The sequence below is a fragment of the Perca fluviatilis genome, chromosome 11, assembly GCF_010015445.1.
Source record: "Perca fluviatilis chromosome 11, GENO_Pfluv_1.0, whole genome shotgun sequence".
In the NCBI taxonomy this organism is placed as follows: domain Eukaryota; kingdom Metazoa; phylum Chordata; class Actinopteri; order Perciformes; family Percidae; genus Perca; species Perca fluviatilis.
Genome location: NC_053122.1, coordinates 12,091,260 through 12,114,403, shown reverse-complemented (window position 1 = coordinate 12,114,403; position 23,144 = coordinate 12,091,260). Strand labels below are relative to the sequence as shown.

The 23,144-nt window shown below is 36.3% G+C and overlaps 1 protein-coding gene and 1 long non-coding RNA gene across 3 annotated transcripts; both read left to right on the top strand.

Annotated features, from left to right (window-relative positions):
• The first annotated feature begins 1,156 nt into the window (after positions 1-1,156).
• On the top strand, positions 1,157-5,132 carry pigr (polymeric immunoglobulin receptor). Of its 2 annotated transcripts, none has more exons than XM_039816569.1 (8): positions 1,157-1,284; positions 1,875-2,219; positions 2,346-2,427; positions 2,639-2,865; positions 4,103-4,196; positions 4,368-4,456; positions 4,594-4,643; positions 4,766-5,132. In XM_039816569.1, the coding sequence occupies exons 1-8, from the start codon at positions 1,236-1,238 to the stop codon at positions 4,838-4,840; spliced, it is 1,011 nt and encodes a 336-aa protein (XP_039672503.1). In that variant the 5' UTR covers positions 1,157-1,235; the 3' UTR covers positions 4,841-5,132. The 2 variants fall into 2 exon arrangements, with proteins under 2 accessions (XP_039672503.1, XP_039672502.1); XM_039816568.1 differs by having other exon boundaries at positions 4,100-4,196.
• Positions 5,133-11,151: 6,019 nt separating this feature from the next.
• On the top strand, positions 11,152-13,662 carry LOC120568725. Its single transcript, XR_005640757.1, has 2 exons — positions 11,152-11,502; positions 11,644-13,662. It is a non-coding gene; the product is annotated as an uncharacterized LOC120568725 (long non-coding RNA).
• Positions 13,663-23,144: the final 9,482 nt, after the last annotated feature.

Here is a 23,144-nt window from a genome sequence, read left to right as displayed (position 1 = left end):
GTTCTATCTACTGTAGCTAATCTTGCTTAGTTTGATGAAGCAATTCAATTAATTCAATTCAATTAAATATCTATTTTTTAATTTATATATTTTTACAAAGCTGCAAGGAATATCAGGATATTGGGATATGTGCAGTTGCCCTGATATGGCATGAAGCCTGGATACAAATAATTAGTATCGTGAAAGTTAAGTTTCTATTGGCAAATCTGATATCAGTTTCAATTCTCCCTACATTTTTCAAGGAAATGGTTGACCATAGAAGGCTTTGCAGCCAAAGAAAAAAGCAAGAGGCTTTAGGGATATCTTTGACACCCTTCACAGAGCATATTGAGAAGCTTTGAATAATTGTTTGTTAATTCAGTGGCTGAGGGGGCTGTGGGTTGAAGCCTAATCCGACAAATGAAGACTGGACTAAATCCAAAGTTTTCAGGCACCAAAATCAAATAATTTCATTGTAGCCTGCCAAATGAATCCTCTGCATCCATGGAGGGAAAGCACTCCGCATGTGGTTGCTTGGAAGAATAAGTTATTAAAAAGATGTGTAACATTGCAATTAACTAAAAGCAGGGGAAATGAGAAGGAAGATGACATGTTTAAACTTACAGGCCATAACCATAGTTAAAAGAATAGTTCAACATTTTCGTAAATAAGCATTGTTGCTTTCTTGTTCAGAGTTAGATGAGAAGATTGATACCACTCCTCTTTAATTTACCATACCAATCTTTTCATCCAATTTAGCCTATTTCCTAAAATGTAGAACTATGCCCCTCAAGTCTTAATTTCTTTAATATTGTGGAATTTGCGAGGTTTTGTCCAGACAGGGACTGTCTGAGAAGATAAATACTTAAATCCTTTTGGGATATAGGCTACAAAAGATCATAGCAAATGGGTCAATTTACGGAAATACAACAATTTGTATTGCATTTTTGTGTGTGCAATTTTTCACACATTTTGCCCCTTCACGATGTTTTATTTTTTATAAAATTATTTACAGAAGGTCATAGAACATTTCTGGTATTTCACATCAATGCCACAGTGAGCACAGCTTGTTAGTTGTTTCCTAATATAATTCATTACTATTTAAATCTAACTGGCACCTACATGGTTAACATCTGGAACATCTGGATCCAACTTATGGTCACATGACCGAGGGGAACTTGGCATTGCGGAACCTGGAGTCCATGTTTACACAAGGGAGAGAGTTCACTTGGTAAACCTCAAACTGACGGCGAAACATGCTGCAACCCTTTCTAATCGTCCTCAGCCTGTTACCATGGTTCCCAGGTAATAATTACTGAAATTATTGAGATCATATGCTTGTTTTTCTGCAGATAACTGATGTCTATGATGCAGCCCCCTCACTTTAATAGCGTGCTTTTGGCAAATGCTATTATTATTGTAAAATGGTTGTTATGCTTCACTCCTCTTTAGTATTTTATTACTTTTCCGTGTTATATTTTTTCTTGAAGACAGACTAGATAGGTTTTTAATATTTTTTTTCCGCAGGACCCGGAGAAGGCTTTTGTTTTTTTAATCCTCCAAGCTTCTGTATTGTTTGCCCCTTTGCAAGATTTAGTTTGATGTTTATTTTGTCAAGTCTCCAAAAGCCTGTTATATTTGTCCCCACATAACTCTACTATAGAGGGATAATCCAACTTCGGAAACAGGCATATGAAGAAGGAAGTTCAAGTGGGAATAGTGTTTTGTAACAAAGGAAACCGAAACCAAAGGGGATACAAGTATTGCTCAAGGCCACTCTCCCCGTTCCTCATTCATAGATTAGAAATGTCCACTGTGAGTCAGATTTGCCTGCAGCATTTACAGAAAATGTAAGTTCAAGCTAGTGTTCAACACTGAATCATCTCTTCCATCAGCCTTCCTCTGCAGGGTAACCACCGAGGGGGAGCATGCAGTTATGGAGGGTCAACCTCTCACAGTCCCGTGTCATTATGGGCCTCAGTATGCCGGCTATGTAAAATACTGGTGTCAGGGGAAGATGAGGGAGTTCTGCACCAGTTTAGCTCGAACAGATGAGCCCCGTTCGGCCAATCCAGCTGAGGAGAAAGTGAGCATCTTTGACGACCCGGTCCAGCTGGTGTTCACTGTGACCATGAGCAACCTGAAGGAGGGGGACTCTGGGTGGTACATGTGTGGCGTGGAGATAGGTGGTGCGTGGAGCGCTGATGATGTTGCTTACACTAACATTAAGGTCATTCATGGTGAGTAATTGAGTGATTTTGAACTATTATTGATCCCCATTGGAAATGTTTTTTATTTTTTATTTATTCATTTTCATTAGATTACAAATGTAAGGCTGTATTTATGAGTTGATTCCTTTCCTGCAGGCATGTCAGTGGTGAACAGCCGCCTGATTGGGGAAGAAGGGAGTAGTATCACAGTTGAATGCCACTACAGTGAGAGATACAGGTAGCCTATTTTATTGTCCCATTCATCATGTTACGGTTGTGTCAGTTTTATTTACCATGAGACTATGTAGAATCCTCACTTTTATAACAACATTTCTAAAGCATCAGCGAAACTGAGACACATGGTTATTTCTTTTCCAAATTTTCAATTCAAGCCAAACTTTGATGGACAGTCAGCCTTCGCTGACTCCCCTGTGACTGCTTGCCAACAGAGAAAGCGAGAAGAAGTGGTGTCGGAGCGGAGACTGGAGCTCCTGTCTGCTGACAGGTTCTGACGGGAGCTACGAAGACACTTCCGTGGCCATCAGCGATGACAGAACTAGGACTTTCACTATAACCTTAAAGAAGCTGCAGATGAGAGATACCGGCTGGTACTGGTGTTCCGCAGGACAGCAGCAGATAGCTGTGCATGTGCTGGTCACACCCCGACCCACGACTGGTAGGTTTACAAAAAAAAAACATTAAAAGAAAACTGTATATAACAAATGATCCTTTCATATCAAAACCTTCAGATTCAATTGGAATCGAGACAAGTCAGTGATCCATTCCTATTTGATTCATTGTAGCAGCTGCACTAGGCTATTCTTTGTTGTTTTTTGGCACTTGGGGGAAGCAGAACAAGCAAACACATCAGTTAACATATTACGATCTTATGAAATTGAAATGCCAACATTTTTAGTTTTAGTTCCACGGAGCAATTAGCATTACATTAAAATAGTTGTTTCTGGTGAATTTGTATTCACCAAGGGGCCAGAATATTCACTCTCCTTTTAGCTTTGTTTTGATTTCAAACAACTCTGAGAAAACTGAGAAAAATATCCTCATTATCCGAAAATAGCTTTGGCTGTAAACGAGGTTCATGAGAGCCACAGTCTTTTAATCTTCATTGGTATTGTATTTGTTTTTGCTTGTTTATTTTCTGTTTTGGATCCTACTGTATTTTAACAAATGTCTATCTGTGTGAAGCACTTTGTGACTGTCTGTAAAAGGTGCTATATCAAATAAATTATAATTATTATTATTGTTATTATTAAGAGTGAATCAAAACAGGAAAGTTGTGTGGCTTTGAAACCAAAACAATGAGCTGAAAGACCCTAAAATAATGTAATTAAAAAACACTTTCACATTAGGCATACTCATTTGACTCACGGTTTATATAAAAATATTGATCAGTCCAGCTTTAAAAATACTTTTCTTTCAATCATCCTAAACAAACCAAAAGCCATCCTAAATCTCACAAGCTCCGTTTTCACTGTGAGATTTCAGTCTGGGAAACATCTACTAAAACTCTGTTGAGTTTAGCAAATCAGTGTACTATGGGGAGTTGTTTAGATAGTGATCTGACTTGCCAATTGGAACTCCCGAATGTTATTGAGAACTATTTAAAACAGGCATTGTAGGTATGAAAAGAGGCACAATTCTGCGACTGCGTGCCCTTTTCCACACATCACGCTGCAGCTGCTGAAATGAGAAGTAGCCAAAAGCAGCTTTGAAGATCAATATGTGTTTGTGACAGATAGCAGGGGCTCCTATGTCTCCAGCTGTACAAGGTATCGATTACCACAGGTCACCTATCAAGAATATTGATGTCATGAACTCTGCGGGTGCTGCTACAAACACTCTTCTGCTTATAATAAAACATAATTTTTCAGCTATAATGTCTTTATCTTCAGCAGCAGTATCTGTGACATCCACACCTAAAACAAGTCAGTCTGTTGCATACCTGCCTCCACCCAAACCCATCACTAAGGAGTCCTGGAACAGTCACAGGTAAGAGTAAAGCAATACTTTATGCGTGTGCTTTCAACTGCTATTTATGACAAATCTGTCATCATCATGGCCATCATGTGACTACGTAAGAACAGTTGGATTATATGCTTGAGCTGCTCTTGAAGCTGGACTATCTGCTCAGACGGCTGGATGCTTGTGTCTGTGTTTTAGCCACATCTTGGAGTCGTTGCTGGTGTGTGCTTCTATAATGCTCCTTGTGGGCTTGGTCATATTGGCGAGAAAATTGTGGAAACAGCACAGTAAGGCAACTTCTCATTTCTTTGAATATTAAATCTGGCAAAAGCCTGCCACTAACCTCCTCCATAGGTCTATGGAATATTGCATACGCATTAAATATATAATTTATGGCTTAAATATTCTCAATATCCATTTCTAGAGCAGGATCCTGTGCTGAGACAAGTTAAGGAGATACAAGCAAGGCACAATGTAAGCCCCCATTACAATATCTGTCATAATATTACACTCTTAAACACGTTTAAAGATAAACACCATTATCAAGGATATACATTAGCGATTATTGTACTCAATTTTCTTTCTGTCTCCGACAGGAGTACTCGGGTGACCTGCAAAACTCTGCTGTCGTTTTCCTTAACAGGGACTCCCAGGATGTACGTATCTACTGAGCTTTATCAGTGCAGGGTTTATTTTTACTCTTTGTAACCGAATTTCATTTTTTGTCAGTTCACTGCACACAGCACATGCTTTATTTCCAGTGTTTTTTGTATATAACATACCAGCACAACACATGTTTTCTGTTCACTGCTTTACATAATGCAACTGCTATAGGCTGGAGATCTGATGTTATATGTGATATTATGTAATCATCGTAGTGTATTGTATTTTTGTTGAAATTTGGGGATTTTAGCAAATTGGTGGGGTTTACATTCTGCAATTAAACTTGTACTTTTTGCTGAATCCAGTGTGCTTGAATTAGAGTTTTATTTTCATAAATACAAAAAATCAGTAACTACATATTTGATTGATTATTTCTCCACTACCTCCTAGTTGGCTCAGTAGGGCGCCATCGTCTAATAGTAAGCTGGATCACCCATCTGCATCAATATTAGATGCTCAGAGCAACTGCTCGACCGCAGCGCTGTACGATGACGTAGTATGATGAGCGACAATGGTAGGGAGTAGTATAAATAGCGAATAGAAGGATGTTTTTGGGGGGTTTATGGATCGCACAAACACAGGATTTTTACCCGGGAGACTGGTGTTCATGTCCCGTTTTAAACCAAAAGTCAACTTTGACTTTTTTTTTTTATTACGTAAGCTATGTAAGTTAACTTTCTTATTTAATGTAGTTTTGTTGCCTAAACCTAACCAAGATAAGATGAGGACCTTGTAGATGTTCCTGACTCCCATAATGAATAGTACATTGTTTTGCCTCCTCCCTGGTGACGTGAATATATAACTGATTCTGTGTGACATAAGCCTACTCAATAACGCTGAGCGAAAGTAATGTTCCTTTACATTTTGGGTATGTCTGTGTCCATGCATATATGCTGCACCAAGATCTTCTCTGTTCCAGACTGCTGTTTTTTTTGCTTCTAACTGTTGCACAGAAAAAAGTCCAATGTGAATGAGTAATAAGTGCTAAGATGGTAAATCTTGTCTGCACAGAAACCCAATGGGACGGACAGTACATTTTCAGTTTTGGTGACTATTATTTTTAACTAGACTGCTGTGTTATAGCATAAAATGAGAATGAAATGGCTAATTAACACATTTAGGCTTGGATACATGGTCTGTTTGACAGAATTCAGACACTATTTACATTGTTACAAGACTTACTTATTTTAAGAAAGAAGTGAGCAAATGAAGACAGAAACCATTATAGGGAGTTCACAAATTAACTCTGCAAGAGAACAGCTCTATATTTTATGCTTGAACTGTCTGTTCTCATACTGAACCTCAAAGGACGTGTTAGAATTGTAAATTGAACAAGCTAATGAGATGGCAAAACCGCCGTGGAACCAACTAGAGCTTGGAACTCTTAGTAATAAGTTTGCCTTCCCTTCATATGAGAAAAAGCCGTTTTGTTGTCTGTGATTAAAAAAAAAATGGCAAAGTAAAATTACACTCAGTGTTCCTTTCTGGTGTCATGTATGCTTAGGATGCTTGCACCCATTTCCACCTCGTGGACTCATATCATGCTTTTCAAGAGCTTTCATCGCTTATGGCCAGTGCTGCTGCTGCAGGAAATGTGAATTTCACCAGCTTTTATTTGATGTTTGGTTCGAATCACAAGTAGCCGAATTGTTTTAACTCTCTGTTGCAACCACAGTAAATTCTGCATTCAGTTGCTTGCTGTTGATTAAGTCGACTGAGTCATCTGTATACATTTATTCATAACGCCATTCTGGGCAAACTCCCATCATCTCTTTACTTATTTTACAAATCAAACATTATCTCAGATCACAAGCCATCTATCTACTTCCTGTTCCTTAAGGTTTGGACAGAAATGGAAAAGAAAAGCTTCATGTTATCTGACAGAACACAAGACTATTTGAATACCTTTACATGTCTTTAGTATTGTCTAGTATAGTATCTTTTACCTGATTTTGGTTGGTTTTGTCTACAACCTAATGCTGCCATCTTGCAGGTCTCCCTTTCAAAAGAGGTGTCCACTTCAATGGGACTTAAATTCAAATTAGAGCAACGAGATACAACTACATCATTAGTCATGATATGTAAATAAGGATTTTTCTTTCATATCATCCCATTATAATGAAACGTTTCTTTGTATGTAATAACTGTTTTGGCTGTAATTGCTATTTACATTGCCCACTTGGAAATGATTGCATTTGAAATGTCATGGCTTTTACTCCTCCTAATTAAATACCTGTCATTCACTGGGAGATTTGGCATTTTTATTGAATTTAAATAGTTGCAGTAATACATGGAGGCCTATGTGGTAAAGTTTTAATCAGTTTTATTATGTAGAATGCTAAATAAAGGTGAAATTAAAAAAAAGGTTCTTTAGAAAGTATAAGTTACCAGTTTGAGTGAGGGTGCACCATTGTGGTGATTTTTTTGGAGTGTGGAGTGTGGACTGGCAGCTGGAGAGCTGCCAGTTTGCCTTGGGCACTGCTGAGCAGCCCTCTAGCAAGATACCGAATCCCAAACTGCTCCAAGGGCGCCGTACCATTTATTGTGTGTATAAAGAGGGGGTTTGCGTAAGAAACATTTCAACTAAAATACCTGGCAAATGCCTACATTTGCGTGGATTGGCATAATAATAAGTTAAAAATGATGTTAAGTAATTATGTTCCATTGCATTTTATTCTATTCTGCTTTGTTCAATTATGTTGTATTCTATTCAGTTCTGTTTTATGCTATTCTATTCTGCTCTGCTCTATTATGTTATATTCTAGTCTATTTCATTCTAGTCAATTATGTTGTAGTGTATTCCATTCTGTGTTCTATGTTCTATTCTTTTAAGTTTCATTCTATTCTATTTGGTTATATTTTATTCTATTCTATTCTGCTAATATGTTCTACTCTATTTTGTTCTGTTCTTTTGTATTCTATTTTGCTCTGTTCTATCTTCATCTGTTCTATTATATTATGTTTCAAATTCGTATTCTACTCTATTCTATTCTGTTCTATTATATTTATTGTATTCTATTCTATCTACTCTCTTTAGCCCACTTTAGTCCAGTCGAGTTTCACCACTGTGTCAATGTTACAGGGATTCAGTCATTAATCTTAATGTGTTCAAGTGGAATCAGTTCTGCCACTAGATGGAGGTCAACCCTGTATGAAATATGTACTTTTCGTTATATATATTGCTGTTGTGTGTGTGTGTGTGTGTGTGTGCATGTGTGTGAGAGAGAGAGAGAGAGAGGGAGAGCGAGGGAGAGAGAGAGAGAGAGAGAGCGAGGGAGAGAGAGAGAGAGAGAGTCTATTCAAGCACATACAATGGTTCTTTTTCCTGACCAAACACCACAGACATTCTGTGTACAGGATTTAAACATCTTAACATTAGGAATTACATTTCTAACAGTTCCTTGACTTTTGCCAATTGAGGGCATCAACAATCAATCAATCAATCAATCAGTCAATCAATCAATACATTTGCACTCTCCTTGCGCATGGCTGCTGCATATAATAAGGCATCAGTGGGAAACATGGACGGCCAGCATGAAGCATAAGTGGCTCTTCTATGCTCTGTGACAATCGATATGAAGGGAAAGCTTTTCACAAGGATGCATAGTCTTCATTAAATACTGCACTATTCTTGATCACCCAGACCCAAGTAGACGGAGGGATTGTATTGTGGTTTTATGATACTGAAAGCTGTATTCAAATTAGACTGTACATGTAAAAAAGCCCAACTACAGACAAGTTGAAAATTAGCAACAGTTATAAACTCTCTGAGCAGCACCACTGTTGCTCTGTATTGAAGCTATGTTAAATTGCAGTGTCCCTATCAAATAAAATAAAATTCATATTCAACTAGGACAAAAAAAACTTCTTATACGTAGACTATAAGCTACCTTTTAGTTTACGGGTAGAGGGTTTACTGCTGTTTCAAGGGGCGATGCTGGCTGTCCATAAAACTAATGTAAAACCTTAGTAGGTATTGTTCACAGGTGTTATATTGTTTTCTTTCGACTAAAATTCAAATTCATAATAATAATTTTTAGCTGGTTGTAAAGCATAATTTCAACATTTTATGCTGTGTCTTGGCTATCACAGGTCCACCGCTGTATGTCGAAAGAGGCATCATTTTCTTTAGTGTTTCTATAGCAACAGTAAATTAAAAACAAAACTTACCAGAGTGCCTCTTACCGACTAAGAGAGCATGACAAGACAATGAAGAGCACAGGCTGGTCCCCTGTATACTGTGTACTCTGTGTACATTACTGTTAAAGGTACGTCTCCAAAACCAGACCTCACATCAAACCCAGTGTAGAAATATTTCCTGCACTCCTTAACAATTATCATTTCATTTATTTTCACTTTGAACATTAGAAAAGTTACCTCAGTAGGACTGTAAACAACAGCTAACAAAATGAATGAATAATTAATTAAAAGCATTTTGAAATTCCCTTTTGTTTATGTGGATGCTCCTAGTGAGGACAAATATGTATTATAGTTATTTACCTGATTTGTCTTGACTTCAACGGGACCCGATGTAAAGCCTTTCATTCTGTTTCACCATTTAGACAGAGATGAGCTGCTTTACAAAGGACAAAAACACTGTATACTGTACATGTACACTGAAAACACTATAAGCTAAATATTTCCTGTCTAAAAAAGAAAATCTTAAATATGCTACAGAATTAAACAAATGAAGCTCAGCGTAAATTCTTTCAGGAAGGCTTCTAAACTTCATCCACCTCTCTCTCTCTCTCTCTCTCTCTCTCTCTCTCTTCCTTTTAGAGGCGTTCACTTTTCAGTTAAACCAACCAGAATCGGCCATGAAGTTCACGAGCCAATCACAGCATGACATCCCTGCTTTAACTCTGTCTTCTTCAAGGGGGTAAGCGTCTGTCAACAACCCGTAGGTCCTATGGTGCCATTTTGATGCTACCAAATGATCACCCGACGTTAGCATCCCATTGACACCAATTCATTTTGATGTCACTTTGACAGCGAATAACTTTACATCTGAAGCGTTTAAAGACTCTATTTGTCCATTGTTTATTTCTAAAGAAAGACAATGTATAAAAGGCTCCATTACCTTGTACCTCACGTTATGGCTCGGTAGCAGACGTTTTTGTAAAAATAGGCTAACGATTGTTTCATAACCAAGTGACTTACTGTTGCATAGTAGAGGAATTACTGTATAGTACAGGAGAAGCTCGCAGGCAGTTTTGACTTACTGTACGTACACACCGCCACCGACTTGAGCTGCAAAGAAGCTCTGGCCGCCCTGTCGAGGACGCTTGTCAAAAAGTACGGGGAAGCTTATTGACGCTTTGGCCGCTCTGACGTAGCAGCACAAGCAGCCACTGCACGGCCAATCCATTGACACTAGAAACCTTTTATAGATTGCATATATAATGACAGAATTTGTATTGTTTGTTGGTCGCGGCGGTGTCTGTTAGCAGTTAGCTCGCTCGTTAGCCGCTGAACCGCAGCAGAATGCAGGCAGAGCGAGCAGCCGCCAGCTGTTGATCTGTGCAGGACTTCACCGTGAGCAGACTGTTTAGAGACCACGTGACCGGCAGGTAACGTTAACTGGTCCCTACACGCAAACAATGTCATATCATAAATGATAGGGGAACCCAGCAACGGCGATTATGAGATTTTCCTCCATTTTCATGGAACTAATGTCTTGGTAGGAACAAAAGTTTACATCGTATGTTTCTCTGGGATCAGCCAGCGCGAAGGACGTCTATATTCCGATTGGTTGCTGCCGTTTGCCGCTGCTCGCCGCTGAACGCGTCATAGCTCATTACCATAAAGTTGACCAAAGTTCAACTTTCTGATTGACGCTCTGGACGCTCAAAACGCCCAAAACGCGACGCCGACAGATTTGACGCTCCTTGCAGCTGAGAGAAGCCAGCTTCCATTGAAAATGAATGACTTCCGGTATGTTTAGAAGCTCAAGTCGGCGGCGGTGTGTACGTACGGTTAGATTAGCTGTTTAAGTTTAATTACTAATATTAACTAGCATTTTAGTTAGCAATAATTAGCCTGTGCCCATGTTATCTCCTTACATATACCTACACTTTCCGTCGCTGCAAGATTGGGAATGATTGAGATTTCTCTTGGCACAGCTACCAGAAGACTTACAACTTTCAGACAGGTTGCTCACGTCACATTTACGTCGTCTCTCTCAGTTGGAGGCTACACAGTAACACTCAGCGCTCACCGGAAAAGTGCTTCTAATATCCTTCACTGGTCTCTGTCCAGAGCAACGGGATCTGTTGGTCCATTATATACTGTCTATGGTCTTCTCTCTGCTGCTTTCAGTTGTCATTTCAGGCAAAGAGTGCAACCCTGCTCCTCCCCTTCCACCTCCAGTCATCATCACCCACGGCACCCTGGGTCTTCCTCCGGCAGACCTCTCCCGTTGACTCCTTCGGTCCGGTCTTCGGGCTACTTCACCACCACCACCACCAGTGTCCAGACTCCATCGGGGGGATATGTCTCGGCTTTTCTACCCCTTTAAAAAAATATTTTTTATAAAAATGGAGTCTAATCTTCAAAGACTCTTTACATTTCATATATGCATATGCACAAATAAACTTTGCATATTTGCAACAAAGTCTCTCCTGATTGAAATGGTGGAGTGCAACCTCATCGATGGATGGCTGGAGTTGCCGTAGGTTCTGCATGTCTTATTACATAACATCTAGTTTTATCCCTACATGATTATTTAAATGGATTCATTTTCTAAAGTAAGTGTTTTCTTCTGCTTTGCACTAATTTTCTGTATTTCCAAATGTTTTTTGTTTTTTTTCAGGGGAAACGCTGTGGATCCTGGGGTTATTGTGTATAGCTTTATTGATGCTTTGAATTCAAATGAATTAAAAGTAAAAAATTGTATGAGTATGAGTATAATATAATATTTTCATGACATTTAATTGAGGTTAAGCTGGATTTAATGTAAGCAGAATTGCTGCTTCCTATTGAAACAGTCATGGAAAATGCGAGAGGAAACAGACTGTTTTGACCATTTGCTGATGGGGCTGCATAAGGGTTCAGCAGCTCCTTCAACAATGAGGATTGTGATTTTAAATGTCATTGCCAGCGTGAAGCGGCATTCCGGCAAAATAGTCCAAGTAGGTCAAGAAGCATTGTATTCTCATCCTCTGCAGAAAATGCATAGCGATAACAAAGGGCACAGAGCATAGGCAGAAGCCTGTCCTGCATTTGACATTGACTATCTCTACTTTCACCGAAAAAGACTGAAACATTCACAATCTATAGTCTATAATTTGCCGCTTATCAGCAAGTCCGACCATCAAATAATAGTTTCTGAAATGTTTGGGCCTATTTTTCATTTTGACAATGCATAAAATGGAACTGCTCAACTTTTCAAATGAGCTGCCGCATCTTGCAATGGAGGAAGACAACTACTGAATTGCTTTCAAAAGTGAAAAACACTGGTACACAACAGTCTTCCATATTTAGAGACATAAAAACATCAGAAGCACAATTCAGGTACTGTTAATATCTATTTGCCTGACAAGGCAGTGTCCTTGAACAACATAAATCAATTTTGTGTAAAACGTTTATTGACCTTTAAAAATGTTGAGAGATCACTGTTATTTCTGTCAGCCTTTGACTTTGACTGTCTGTCTGACGTGACTCCTAACATTGCACTCAATGATAATGTCGGATTTCAGAATCCTATCAAATATATACAGTATGAATCCCTGATATTGCGATATCAGATATTGGTTATTTGCATATAAAAACCTTTCTGCTCCAGAGAAAAGATTGCTTCGGGATGCTGCATCTACAAAGTGCTCCTACAATATATGAATATACAGTATGCCATGCAAAAAATATAAAATTATAATGGAAAGAGTTAATTATTCAGAACCTTTTTTGCAAATTAACCTTATAAGTCTTCAAAACATAAAAATAGGTTATTTATCATGTGAAAGTGTACTTGTACTTTTACCATGAAGTACATTTGTCATAAAATCAGAGAAAATATAAGTGGAGTCTTGTGAGATAATTACCCTTGGCTATGGTATATGCCTATGATCTACAACCCTTGCTAGAGAGAAGATGCTGAAGAAAATAGAGGCACACAACGGGATCAATATCTATTTCATGCTTCTGTAGAACAATTGGCCCTGTACAATGTATTGGTGCAACAACTCAATTTTGACCTGCTCTGTGTGTATGAATTGGTATTAAGGAGTTTGGTCACATAGAGCCTGATGACGCCTGTAAGTTTTATGTTACAGTCAAATAAAATAACACAGAGTCATTTTTATCATTAGTGCAGCTCCAGCTCAGCAGGGCCCTTCTGTTTTTCTGGGACAATGCACCATGTTTGTTGTGGTTATGGATATCCTGTTGCCTGTTTGCGTATTTCTGTATGTTTCCTGTTTTGTATATTTATTCTGTATATTTCTGTTCCTGTTTTGTGTTTTCTGAGTAGTGTATGTTTCTGTTTCCTGTTTTATTTTGATAGTCTGTTTTTTGTCTTGTCGTGTCTAGTTTGCTTCCTGCGTTTTCCCGCCTGTGTCATTGTCTAATGTGCTCCACCTGTTCCCCAGCCCTGTTGTCACCTGTGTTTGCTCGTTACCTAGTTTATTTAGCCTCTGTGTTTCCATTGTCTCTTGTCAGATCGTTGTTTGTGTTCGTGTCTTGCCTGGTCAGTTTGTTCCTGTCAGCGGTTTTCACCCATGTGGCTGTATTTGGTTTTCCTGTGATCTTTTGTTCCTGTTAGTTTTTGCTTTTTGGATCTCCTTCGGTTTGCTCCCTGTTTTTTGTGTTTAATAAACCCTTGAGCTCAACCTTCTCCTGTCTGCCTGCCGTTTCTCTGCATTTGGGTCCTCTAATTCCCTGCGCCTCATCACAATGTTTCCTACAAAAATTGTGTTTCCACAACAAAACTGAATTCTGAATTAAGTAGAAGGAAAAGTATTTTGTCTCGGATTACGTTGGTTTTTAATGTATCCCAAATACGTTTCTAATCTAAATACACTTTCAAAGTCTGTGTTGGGGTTGGGTCGGGGTGGACGGATGGGTCAAACAAACACAATACTCTCACCTAGCTGTATGGGAACATATACAGACAGGGTTGTTCTGTGGGGCTCTTGTTTCACTTTCTCATTACAGAGATATGGTGTAGCACACTTAGAAATGTTTTGTATGATTATATATCAATGAATTATAAAACATTGTTTCCTATTTACACATCCAGCAGACATGGACTAATAGTAGAATTCATTTGGAGTCATTTTACTGGACACCAAACGTTCAAACTAGAAATCCACTAATCTCCTTTTACCTTGGTTTTTGTCTCCACCACCTCCTGAGGGAAATACCAGGCTCTTTAGCAGCCAAATGCTTTGTTCGCTACCATGAGGTGCTGGGCAGGTATTGTAAAGTGTGTTTTCAGCACTTATTTGATGAAATCAGCTTCTTTCTGCGGCTAGAAACACCAGACTAAACCGAAACTGTAAAGTTAGTGGTTATTAACCCAAAACAATGAGCTGAAAGGATCATTTCCTGTGGGTTTGCAACCCCTTTAACATTACACAAAGTCATTTCATCCATTGATAATATGAAATATGCGGATATAGTGCAGCTTTAAAATTAGAGTCTCCCTACCTTTAAAGCAGTCTAGCAGTCCAACAATGTAATAAATCCTTGAAAATAGTATGTCCAAATTCATTGCAAGGGTCTAACAATCAAAAATAGTCCATCTGTTTAGGGCAACCACCAACCGGTGAGTGGGTGTTAAAGGGTTAAATATATAGAGGAATGATGACATTTGTCATTCATATTCAAGTGATTTGTTGTTCTTGTTCTGTTGACACGCTGTTTGTTATTTTAATGCTAATGCTTCGATTGAAGGATTACATGGTGCTCTGCAGAATGAGACAATTCTCTTATCAAACCTTTTCAAATCCCATTAGAATTAGATACATTTTAAAATGTGTAAGATACAACAAAAAGGCAGATTTTCTATCTAACAATAGCAGTACAGTTATATTTGGTACATCACTAAATGTACCCACCTTGAAATGACAAAGCAATTGACTTTCTTGTTAACCTCCCTTAATATATATATATATGGATTATGGTTATGAGTGGGGCAGAGGAAGGCAACCTAACTGTTCAGTGTTTAGTGGCTCGATACTTAGCAGCTATCAGAAGTGCTTTCAAGGTCTGCGATCCCACACGGCCGTTCACATTTCACAATGTGACAGTCGCCCACTGAGGGATGATGGGAAGGAAGCAGACACTGTGACGGGGAGGGATGAAGGACACACCCTGGTGCTGGAAAATCAGTTACATCAGTGTCACAAAGACAACTAAAGGTTTTACCTACACTTTATTTACTGTCTGAAGTGGGATGGGAAATAATTGAATTGTATCTGGTTTTACTCTATACCACCAAATGCGATACTTTAGTACATACACTGTATTACAGTGATTCCCAAGTCTGACAAACCTACATATTGTCAGATGAACTCAAGCCATTTTTATCAACACCACCCATTATGTTCCAAATATGTTCTTTAGAATTTGATGTCATTTAACACTATTAGTTATATGAGTCTATTGACCTCATGCTTTTCAGCAACTAGAAGGTGCTCGGACTCCATTTTAACTAACCCTGCACCATTGCGAGTGTACATTGATTCTGTTATTGCTGGTCAGCTTGTGCATACATTTTAGGTAATATCTGACTAGTTTTATAATATAACATACAGGTATACTATTTATGACAAACTATACAATGTCTTTTTATTACTTTTTTATGGCATTTTATGACACACTATGACTTTTACAACATACTATACTATGAATTTGTTATTATGTTTTATAACATTCTAAACTATGACTTTTTATGACATACTATACTCTGACATTTTTGACTTTTTGTGACATACTATACTATGACTTTTTATGACATACTATACTCTGACATTTGTATGACTTTTTGTGACATACTATACTATGACTTTTTATGACATTTTTCTGACACTATATTACAGTCATGTGAAAAAATTAGGACACCCATGCTAAAGTTGACTAAAAAGAGGAATAAAAAAAAAATCATCTTTTGGAAATTGATCTTAATGCCTTAATTAAAAAAATGAGGAAAATCCAATCTTTAAGGACACCAATTTTCTTTGTGAATGAATAATGTATCGTAAATAAATAAATGTTCTTCCTTAAAATACAGGGGGCATAAGTAAGTACACCCCTATGTTAAATTCCCATTAAGGCAGGCAGATTTTTATTTTTAAAGGCCAGTTATTTCATGGATCCAGAATACTATGCATCCTGATAAAGTTCCCTTGGCCTTTGGTATTAAAATAGCCCCCCCCACATCATCACATACCCTTCACCATACCCCCACATCATCACATACCCTTCACCATACCTAGAGATTGGCATGGGGTACTTTCCATAAGATCATCTCTCAATGCAAATCAAACCAGCTATTAGGCTAACTGAAATGACTCATCATGTGATGATGTGGGGCTATTTTAATTCCAAAGGCCAAGGGAACTTTATCAGGATGCATAGTATCCTGGATCCATGAAATAACTGGCCTTTAAAAATAAAAATCTGCCTGACTCTATGGGAATTTAACATAGGGGTGTACTTACCCTGTATTTTAAGGAAGAACATTTATTTATTTATTTACGATACAAACAAAATTGGTGTCCTTAAAGATTGGATTTTTCCTAATTTTTTTAATTAAGGGATTAAGATCAATTTCCAAAAGATGATTTTTTTTTATTCCTCTTTTTAGTCAACTTTAGCATGGGTGTCCTAATTTTTTCACATGACTGTATGACTTTTAATGACTTTTTTCAACATACTATAATATGACTATTTTATTACTTACATACTATACTATAAGTCTTTTATTACTTTTTTTGACATACTATACTATAGCTTTTTTTTATCACTTTTTTCAAAATACTATACTATGACATTTTTCGACATACCTATACTTTGACTTTTTTAATGACTTTTTTTCCCGACATACTATACTATGACTTTTTTTTTACATATAATACTATGACTTTCTAATCACTTTTTTCAACATACTATACTATGAATTTTTATTTCTTTTTAAGACTTACTATACTTTGTTTTTTTTCTGACTTTTTTGACATACTATACTATGACTTTTTTATAAACATTTTCAACATACTATACTATGACTATTTTATTACTTTTTCGACATACTATACTATGACTTTTTCATTGCTTTTTTTCGACATACTATACTATGAGTATTTTATTACTTTTTTCGACATACTATACTATGACTTTTTTCGACATACTATACTATGACTTTTTCATTGCTTTTTTTCGACATACTATACTATGTGTATTTTATTACTTTTTTCGACATACTATACTATGACTTTTTTCGAAATACTATACTATGACTTTTTTCGACATACTATAATATGACTTTTTTCGACATACTATACTATGACTTTTTTTATCACTTTTTTTGTCAAACTATATTATCACTTTCTTCAACATGCTACACTATGCGTTTTCATGACACTTTTCAACATACTATACGGTGGCTTTTTTATTACTTTGTTCTAAGTAATATGCTATGACTTTTATCGACATACCTACACTGTGACCTTTTTCAACATGCTATACTATGATTTCTTTTTATTTTATTCGACATACTACACTACAAATTTTGTTTTTGGCCATTTCCGCCTTTAATGGATAGGGCAGCTAGATATGAAAGGGGAAGAGTGAGGGGGAAGACATGCAGGAAATCGTAACAGGTTGGACTCGAACCCTGGACCTTCTGTGTCGAGGTATACACTACTATATATCTGCGCCTGCGCTACCAACTGAGCTAACCCGGCCACTACTATGACTTTTTATTACTTTTTACGACATACTATGCTATGAGTATTTTATCACTTTTTCGACATACTATACTATGACTTTTTTCAACATTCTACACTGTGACTTTTTTCAACTATGATTTTTTTTAATTTTATTCAACATACTACACTACAAATTTTGTTTTTGGCCATTTCCGCCTTTAATGGATAGGGCAGCTAGATATGAAAGGGGAAGAGTGAGGGGGAAGACATGCAGGAAATCGTCGAATTTTTCAGGATGACTATTAAAAAAAAATTAAAAATACTATACTATGACTTTTTCAGGACTTTTCCCGACATACTATACAATGGCATTTTGTGACTTTTTTAGACATCCTATATTATGACTTTTTGTATTACTTTTTTTGACATACTAGAGTATACTTTGAGTATTTTATTACTTTTTTCGACATACTGTACTATGACTATTTTATTACTTTTTTTGACATTCTATACCATGACTTTTTCAGCACTTTTGTCAACACAATATGCTATGACTTTTTTCAATAATGACTTCTTAATGGCTTTTTTTTGACATACCTATACTATGACTTTTTCATGACTCTATTTTACTTACTATACTATGACTTTTATCGACATACCTATACTATGACTTTTCAACATGCTATACTATGGCTTTTTTATCACTTTTTTTGAAATACCATACTATGACTTTTATCAACATACCTATACTATGACTTTTCGAAATGCTATACCATGGCTTTTTTATTACTTTTTCTCAAAATGCTAAACTCTGAGTTTTCAACATGCTACACTTTGACTTTTAGATTAATTTTTTCGACATACCTACACTAGGACTTTCATGACTTTTTCAAAAAGCAAATCAAACCAGCTATTAGGCTAACTGAAATAAAACCATGAAAATATCTAGGTATGGTGAAGGGTATGTGATGATGTGGGGCTATTTTAATTCTAAAGGCCAAGGGAACTTTATCAGGATGCATAGTATCCTGGATCCATGAAATAACTGGCATTTTAAAAATAAAAATCTGCCTGACTCTATGGGAATTTAACATAGGGGTGTACTTACTTATGCCCCCTGTATTTTAAGGAAGAACATTTATTTATTTACGATACAAACAAAATTGGTGTCCTTAAAGATTGTATTTTTAATTAAGATCAATTTCCAAAAGATGAATTTTTTTTATTCCTCTTTTTAGTCAACTTTAGCATGGGTGTCCTAATTTTTTCACATGACTGTATGACTTTTAATGACTTTTTTCAACATACTATAATATGACTATTTTATTACTTACATACTATACTATAAGTCTTTTATTACTTTTTTTGACATACTATACTATGGCTTTTTTTATCACTTTTTTCAAAATACTATACTATGACATTTTTCGACATACCTATACTTTGACTTTTTTAATGACTTTTTTTCCCGACATACTATACTATGACTTTTTTTTGACATAAAATACTATGACTTTTTAATCACTTTTTTCAACATACTATACTATGAATTTTTATTTCTATTTAAGACATACTATACTTTGATTTTTTTCTGACTTTTTTGGCATTCTATACTATAACTTTTTTATAAACATTTTCAACATACTATACTATGACTATTTTATTACTTTTTCGACATACTATACTATGACTTTTTCATTGCTTTTTTTCGACATACTATACTATGTGTATTTTATTACTTTTTTCGACATACTATACTATGACTTCTTTTGACATACTATACTATGACTTTTTTTGTCAAACTATATTATCACTTTCTACAACATGCTACACTATGAGTTTTCATGACACTTTTCAACATACTATACGGTGGCTTTTTTATTACTTTGTTCTAAGTACTATGCTATGACTTTTATCGACATACCTACACTGTGACTTTTTTCAACATGCTATACTATGATTTTTTTTAATTTTATTCAACATACTACACTACAAATTTTGTTTTTGGCCATTTCCGCCTTTAATGGATAGGGCAGCTAGATATGAAAGGGGAAGAGTGAGGGGGAAGACATGCAGGAAATCATCACAGGTTGGACTCGAACCCTGGACCTTCTGTGTCGAGGTATACACTACTATATATCTGCGCCTGCGCTATCAACTGAGCTAACCCGGCCACTACTATGTCTTTTTATTACTTTTTACGACATACTATGCTATGAGTATTTTATCACTTTTTTCGACATACTATACTATGACTTTTTTCAACATTCTATACTATGACTTTTTTCAACATTCTATACTATGACTTTTTTATCACTTTTTTCGACATAGTATACCATGACTTTTTATTACTGTTTTCAACATACTATACTATGACTTTTTCAGGATGACTATTAAAAAAAAAAAAAAAAAAAAAAACTATACTATGACTTTTTCAGGACTTTTTCCGACATACTATACAATGGCATTTTGTGATTATTTTAGACATCCTATATTATGACTTTTTGTATTACTTTTTTCGACATACTACAGTATACTTTGAGTATTTTATTACTTTTTTTGACATACTGTACTATGACTATTTTATTACTTTTTTCTGACATACTATACTATGACTTATTTATTTCTTTTTTCGACATACTATACTATGACTATTTTATTACTTTTTTTGACATTCTATACCATGACTTTTTCAGCACTTTTGTCAACACAATATACTATGACTTTTTTCAATAATGACTTCTTAATGGCTTTTTTTTGACATACCTATACTATGACTTTTTCATGACTCTATTTGACATACTATACTATGACTTTTATCAACATACCTATACTATGACTTTTCAACATGCTATACTATGGCTTTTTTATTACTTTTTCTCAAAATGCTAAACTCTGAGTTTTCAACATGCTACGTTGACTTTTAGATGAATTTTTTCGACATACCTATACTAGGACTTTCATGACGTTTTCAACTACGAGTCCGCACTTGATATTTCGGTCCCTACGGGGACTCAAACCATCTACCATCTGGTTCCTAGCCTAACTCCCTACGGACTAAGCTACTGCCACCCTAACTTTTCCAGCTATTCTCACTACGTCACCTTTTTCTTATGCAATTATGCCAGCAATCCAGTTTAGCTTTATCAATTTAGCTTTTCAGCATTCACAAGCATTTTCTGCAGGAAATGCATTTTCTAGGTTACTATGATATTTTATGACATACAATACTATGATTTCTTATGACAAACAATATTATGAATTTTTCATGATTTTTTTGACATACTATACTATGACTTTTTTCAACATGCAATACTATGACTTTTTAATGGCTTTCTTTATGACCTTTTGCAAAATACCTATACTATGACTTTTTGACATACTACATTATGACTTGCCCAGAAGGTGAATTGGCACCTCTCCAGCTACCAGTCCACACTCCGGACTCTGGTCCGTACTGGGACTTGAATCAGCTACCCTCTGGTTCCTAACCTGACTCCCTACAGAGTGAGCTACTGCCATTCCGACATTTCAATGAAATGTATACTACTTAAAACATAATATACTAAGACTTTTTATGACATACTGTACTATGACCTTTATATTACATACAGTACTATGACTTTTTAGTATTTTTTATGACATAATATGCTATCAATTTTAATGCAAACACTGTTCTTCACAGGTAACCAATTACTATGATGTTGTTGTTGTGAAGGACTCGGGTCCATTTGAAAAGAGAAAGCACAACTGAAGAAACTGCTCTGCAGATGTCAAGCAAGACACTCAAGTGCAGCTTGATTTATTGATGTTTTTTCTCTCCACAGGACTCTGCCAGCCCTGTAGGCTTTCTGTTAGATTTTCATATCTGTTGTCTGTTTGACAGGTCTGATTTTAGTTTAAAAAAATATAGTTTTGACCTGAATTGATTTTTTCGGCTATCAATCATGTATTCCTTAGCAAGAAATCACATGCTTTTCACTCATGCTCTGAATGAAGATCACCATTCAGGCAAAACTATACTATTGAAAATTATAATTAAACAGTATACATATTATTAACTATTTAAATCAACGCACAAGAAGGTTGCTTGCTGTTTGAGTTTTTTTTGCTACATGTTCTTTGCATGTGCACACAGATATTAAATCTATGAAACTGTTAAATATATATACAGTATATATATGTACTGTATGTAATAATGTATGTACATCATTTCAACATCATTTTACATAGCATCAAATCTGCATTAATCCAAAACAAAAATGCAAGACAACATCCTGGTGACAGAAATTTATACAAATCCTTCTGGGAATAGCCATTGTCAAGGCAAGGTAGAAATACATCAATACTTCAGCCCCACATATCTCATATTTGACCTCATTTGAAAATCCATTCCCTTATGTTGAACCAAGTTCCAAGAGAGATGAGAACAGATACATGAAAGAAGTTGGATTGGTGAAAAAAAAGAAAGACCTGCATTAGTGTGAGAACCAGCCTCACTCAAAGTTTTGATTGATGGGCTCACAGGCAACCTTTGCTATGAAAAGGGAAAGCAAAATGTGATTGATACAGAATCCCAGCAATAATGATTGGCATGCATCCATTTTCTATGTTGTATGAATGTGTATTATGATTGTACTGAACTGTTAGAGAATGTGTTATCTCTTTTTTGATAAAAAAAAGAAGTATTGTAACATTGGACAGCTGTATGAATTGAATACCAAAAACCAAAACTGTAAACTCCCCCACAAGCATATAAAAAATGCTCAGATTCGGAGAGCTCTAAAAGCCATAGACCTCTTTCACCATCACAAAATGTTGAAATAATCCCCTTACATATGTGCATTTTGGAAAATGAAAGCCATATTAGTGGGGTGTTCTTAGCAGTAGCAGTGCATTAAACCTTGATTTCCACACTACTATTTTCCACACTATTTTTCTGCATAATTGTCTGGTTGTTAAATCAATTATGGAGGTCTCTAATCAACAGCATAGCCTGCAGGTACGCTGGGGGAGATCTTTGAAAATAATGTGCAATGATTATACGAGGCGCACGCTGTATAAAAATTAAACAACAGTTTAGCACACTCAGCGTGTATTCAGTGATAGAGGGGGTTGTACAAAACAACAGACACACTTCAAAATGCCAATCACATTGGAGATTTTGAGCATTTGCCATTGTGTCCATGACAACCATTGTAAGCAAGGCTTTGTTGGACATGAAATGACACAGCCTGAGACTTTAAACACATAGACACAAAGGAAATCCATTTGCTTCCTACGACAACTAAAACAACAGCATTTCACATTTCAACATTTGAGATAGGCTGCATAATACATCTTCAGCTGTGATAAGGAGCTGTTATGATTTGGTCAGGTCTGGTTTTTGTGTGTTTGTTTTTTCAGCGTTTGGAAAATGTTCTACTTTTGTCCCTGTCTGTCTGCC

Coding starts and splice junctions, on each gene's coding strand:
- pigr (XM_039816568.1), top strand. CDS start 1,236: ATGCTGCAACCCTTTCTAATCGTCCTCAGCCTGTTACCATGGTTCCCA. Junction 2,428..2,638: donor CACTACAGTGAGAGATACAG/GTAGCCTATTTT, acceptor GCTTGCCAACAG/AGAAAGCGAGAAGAAGTGGT. Junction 4,457..4,593: donor AAAATTGTGGAAACAGCACA/GTAAGGCAACTT, acceptor ATCCATTTCTAG/AGCAGGATCCTGTGCTGAGA.